Below are 5,021 nucleotides of genomic sequence, written 5' to 3'. Positions count from 1 at the left end.
CGCAAACAAGCCACACGCTCGGACGATATTCGCATCGGCCTGGAAACTGATCGGCCTGCACCAGAGGCGGCAGCCTTCTTCATGGCCAAGTCTCACCAACCGGTGTCGGGCCAGAGAGCAGCGCCAAAAGGCGACCAGTGCAAGGACAATGCCACACGGATCAGAGCATTCATAGTTCGGGGTGAGCAGCGATGTCATGCCAGTATGAAAGTATGGCAAAAAATATATAGGTTTGACCCTCTCTGGAAATGAAACGGGTGATAAGATGTGTTTCCTTGAAATAATGTATCCATTTGGTGTTTGAACATCTGAACACCAGCTTTATTGGTAGAAAGGGTAAAAACCGACCCCTTATTTGTCATACTTTGACACTGGCTAAATGTCCCCATGGAATCTGAAACGTTCCCAAATGCCGCCACCGCCACCACCAAACCCCGTTCACTTCACCAAAAGCTGCACCGACCGGCATTGGTGAAGTATGGTCAAACGAGTTAACGGATGGTATCGGTCGTTTGTAGCGAACGCCTAAAGCCACGGGGGGGGGGGGGTGGTGGGGTGGATTTGATAACGCGTCTCCGCCGGCGTATTTCATCATCAAGCGAACGCGCGCGCGCACACGGCGAGAGAGATGGAGGTGGGTTCACTGCCAAATCACGTCCTTCTGCATTCCTCTCCGCGGTTGACGATGGCAGTCGGGGGAGGAGTGGGGGTAGGGCCACGTGTAACGCCAGGCACAAGGTGGGGGAGAGTGGGGGGGGTCTGGGGGCAATTCCGTTTGGTGTTTACCACCCACGTCAGCGACCCAGGTAAACTTTATGACAAGCGCAGCGATGGGGGAGGAGGAACGAGTTCGGGGACATGCCCCATGAGATAGAAAAAAATTCCCAGATAAATAAATAAATGCAGCGAGCAAAAGGGTTCGCAGATATATAAGGAGGCCGGCTGACCATGGGTGCTACACAAACTAGGAGCAGAGTCGACCTGTGCGGGACCACATCGCTCTAGAACAGCTACGCCTGGAACACAAACAACGTCTCGCACAATGAAGCTCAACTTTGTAAGTACCATCACCAGCGCCAGCACCACCATCACTAGCACCACCATCACCAGCACCATCACCACCCATCACCACCAGCACCATCACCACCACCAACATTAACACCATCATCACTAGCACCACCATCACCACCATCACCACCGCCACCCATCACCACCAGCACCATCATCACCACCATCACCACCACCAACATTAACACCATCATCACCACCAGCACCATCACCACCACCACCACCAGCACCATCACCACCACCACCAGCACCATCATCACCACCAGCACCATCACCAGCACCATCACCACCATCACCACCACCACCGACTGCTTCCCTGGGGACTGGCAGTGTGGGCCGCGGGGGGTTCCTGCTCGGGGCGTCGTGTTGGGTGCGCGGACTCGCTCGTCAACACCGTCCGTGTCGGCAGCGCTCTCCGATCTCGTCGAGGAGCCAAAGCCGAGGGGAATCGTGGTTGGCGCCTCGGCCCACCGACGTGGCTTGCAAGTTAGCAGCAGCAGCAGCAGTAATAATAATAATTGGAATTTATAAAGCAGAAAATCGGCCGTGCTCAAGGGGTGAATGCGGGAACAGTTAAACATCAACCGAGGAAAGAGAAGTGAGAAAGACGCGGGCAACGCTGCCCCCAAAGCGAAGGCAAAACGCCCCCCCACCCCCAAACTCGCGGTGGGAACAAGCGATGGAAGTCAGATGCCTCGCATTCTCAACAACAACAACAGCTGCCCCCTCCCTGCCCCCTCCCTGCCCGAGCCACGGCGTCTCGTCCAGGGGCTGCAAATTCGTTGAATTCCCCGAGCGAGCGGTTCGCTTTTCCGCGTCTGTCGTAACCCCTTCGGGGGGGGCGAGCGCGAGGCTCGCGGGCCCAGGGCTGCTTTGCATGTGACGACTCGCGGGCGGTCGCACTGCCCCAGGGCAGCCGTCGAACCCTTGGAAAGGGAGGGAGCCGGGCGGGGGGTGGGGGGTGGTGGGCGGCTGGCGATGACGCGCGACATGCAAAGCGAGCGGTGACGTCACCGGGGGTATAAACACAGCGACGGCAACAACAAAACGAACCGCAGGCGGGGCAGGGCAGCGAGTCGTGAGAATGCGCCGGTCGATGACGATGATGTTGATGTCGTCGTGAGTCTTTAAAGTTTGCTTTGGCGCGACTAGCAATGTTATCGGCCGCCTCTACGCACGTTGTGTTGTGAGGTTTGTGGGGGTTTTTGTTTGCGGCTCGCTCGCTGCGCTTGCCGTACCCCCTGCGGCCTGAGTTTGACTCCCGGCCACGGCCAACGTTCGGTGGCGAGCGATGCCCCGACCGGTGCCACGGGCCCGGCACTTCGCCAACCGGCGCGGTGAAGCTGACGACAGCTCCACGATAACCCCACTCTTCATCTCGACCACCATCACCACCTCGTGTACAAGTTCATAATTGTCTTTCAAGCCCCTCGGAATACGGCGCAAAATAAATCTACACGAGATAAGATGGTCATTGAATAAGCCAAGGGCGCTTACAAAATGGTGCGAACGATTTGGCCAACAGCAACGAAAACCCTCCCACAAAACTCGACTTGACAAAGATGGAACTTTACTCGGGGGGGGGGGGGGGGTAAGTGCGATTCTTGAAAATGCAACGGCGCGAACCCCGTGGAACAACGTGACGAGCGCCGTCGCCTCTTCTTCTTTCGCAGGCGAAGCTGTCCCTGGGGTTGCCGCTGCTGCTGCTGCTGCTCGTCGCTGGCGACCTCCCGCGGGCATCCGCGGCTCCGAAAGGGAAGCAGCGGGACGGCAAGCGCGGCGGTGCCAGGGAACGGCAGCATCAGTGCCTGGAAGACAACTCGCCGCTCGTCCTCAAGATGATGAGGGACCTGACGGAGGGCGGCACCGGCACGCAACGCCGTTCGGGGCGGCACGCTCTCCACGGAGGTCACCACCTCGACCCCGTGGCCATCGCCAACGAACTCGACCGCCTGGGGAGCGAGACTCCGCGGCGTCACGCTCGACACAGCGGCGGCCCGGCGCGGGGCTGCCCCGTTTTCAACCGGGGGGCGCCGGCACACCGCGACGCGAGCGGGCGCGCCGAGGACGTCTCCAGCCGCTCCATCTCGCCGTGGTCGTACAGGTGAGGCGAGCGTGGCCACGCGTGTGCACACAAGCCACACGTGCGACAACAACAATAACGACGACAAACGCAAATAACGCTCGCGGTGTCGGCTCTCCGTCTCGACAACTGCGGTAAGACTAACGGCGACGTCTCTGCCTCTCCCCCTCCTCCTTCCCGCTGTGGCAGGATCGTGGAGAACCCGGACCTGCTGCCATCACGCTACGCCGAGGCCCATTGCCTCTGCGACGGGTGCCTGGACCCGCGGAGCGGCCTCGAAACGACCGAAGTCAACTCGCACCTCGTGGAGCAGACGGTGCGCTTCCTGCGCCGCACGCCGTGCCCGCAACGGCCCGGCACGTACACCTACGCGCACGTGTACCTGCGCGTGCCCGTGGCCTGCGTGTGCGTGCGGCCTGCCTACTGGGGCTAGCGGGCGGCTTGCTACAGCACGTCGACGTCACGGCGGCGGCACCGCGTTACCGACGTCGCACCGAGTCGTCGTTCGGTCGACGCCGGCTCCCGCGAGGCTAAGCGTGCCAGCGTCGCGTCGCGTCACAGCTCGGCACGGCACGGTAAATGTGCAACTTATTTAATAATGTAAGAGATTCATAATGTATTCGTTTCCTCCGGCAGTTGGATTGGCACGAGGTGCTCGTTATTTCACAACGTGTGCACCGAAATCTACTTGAAATTCCACGGCCGCATTGCGGCAAAAGCGCTCGGTGCTAGAATGCAGCTCCGCTGCTCACGTTGCTTTGCTTCCCGCTACACCTTGGCAACTCCTGCGCATTGGCTGCGACCAACCGCAATGGCCGGCTTAGCTACCTGCCAGCGATGACCACGACTGTGACCCTCCGTGGCAGGGCGCGTCGGTTAAATGACCGACGCGCGAACTCGCGCGATTATTTATTGGCGCTGTTTTATTTAACGTTAACGTATGTTGTCGATGTATTTATTGACCTATTTATTTTATTTATATGCCCGTGGAAAAAAGGAGACGGTTTCGGTAAATTATTTGACGGTGATTCGGTGCGCGCGTTAATTTATGTATTTTATTTATATATTTTATATCAATCTATTGGACTAAGTGGGGAGGGGAATCGGCGTGCGTATTGCACAGGGGAAACGCACGTAGACTCAACAACGCAAATAGCTCTTGGCTGCCAGGTCGACTTTGGCCTCGTTATCGGCAGCAAAGCTCCCTCCCTCTCTCGGCTTAAATGTCGAACCTTGCTCGGGAGTGCAGAGATGGAAGTGCCGGCGTGGGTTCAAAGAGCAGAAAAAAAAGATTTCGGTCAAAGGCCACCAACGACGTTGAGTCGCAGACAACTAAAAAAAACTAAACTTTTTATTTTATTCCACCAGATATGACCCACTACTGAGCCATCTGGTTCCTTTTCAGAAGAGGCCTGGCCACAAATGATAGCTCAATGAAGTGGGCTTATCACCAATTTATAGCAGCACAGATGCTCTAAACGAGTGACTTCGATTCCAAATGTGGAGGGGAAAACTGGAGGGGCCCGGAGAGAGACACCGCAAACTCCAGGGTCGGGATCGAACCCACGGCCTCATGCATACCAGGCGACGTAGCTAACATCTCCTGCCTACCGTGGCCACTCACGGTTGTCGCCGCCGTTAGCGCACTCCCAAATAGAGAGGGGAAAAATGCCGCTTAATCCCCGGTAACAAAATCGCTGAGTTGGCAGCACTCGCCGAGCGAGCGGGGGTTTGATTGGGGTTGCGCGGGGCGTCAAGGCCTCGTGCCAGCCACGAGGCTCGCGGTTGCCACGCGGCAACCAACGATGGCTCGTGGTTGCCACGTGGCAACCAACGATGGCTCGCGGTTGCCACGCGACAACCAACGACG

General features: G+C 58.1%; 1 protein-coding gene across 1 annotated transcript; it reads left to right on the top strand.

Moving 5' to 3' along the window:
- The first annotated feature begins 805 nt into the window (after positions 1-805).
- On the top strand, positions 806-5,015 carry LOC144736843 (interleukin-17C-like). Its single transcript, XM_078619490.1, has 3 exons — positions 806-1,057; positions 2,742-3,172; positions 3,341-5,015. The coding sequence occupies exons 1-3, from the start codon at positions 1,043-1,045 to the stop codon at positions 3,582-3,584; spliced, it is 690 nt and encodes a 229-aa protein (XP_078475616.1). The 5' UTR covers positions 806-1,042; the 3' UTR covers positions 3,585-5,015.
- The last annotated feature ends 6 nt before the right edge of the window (positions 5,016-5,021 follow it).

This window comes from Lampetra planeri, chromosome 63 (assembly GCF_965212315.1).
Source record: "Lampetra planeri chromosome 63, kcLamPlan1.2.h2, whole genome shotgun sequence".
Lineage (NCBI taxonomy): Eukaryota > Metazoa > Chordata > Hyperoartia > Petromyzontiformes > Petromyzontidae > Lampetra > Lampetra planeri.
The sequence above is the reverse complement of the archived record's forward strand: the minus strand, read 5'-3'. Positions and strand labels throughout refer to the sequence as shown.

What these genes read in the sequence shown, in the direction of transcription:
- LOC144736843 (XM_078619490.1), top strand. An exon ending in ATCTCGCCGTGGTCGTACAG is followed by an intron (nt 3,173 to 3,340) that starts GTGAGGCGAGCG and finishes CCGCTGTGGCAG; the next exon opens with GATCGTGGAGAACCCGGACC.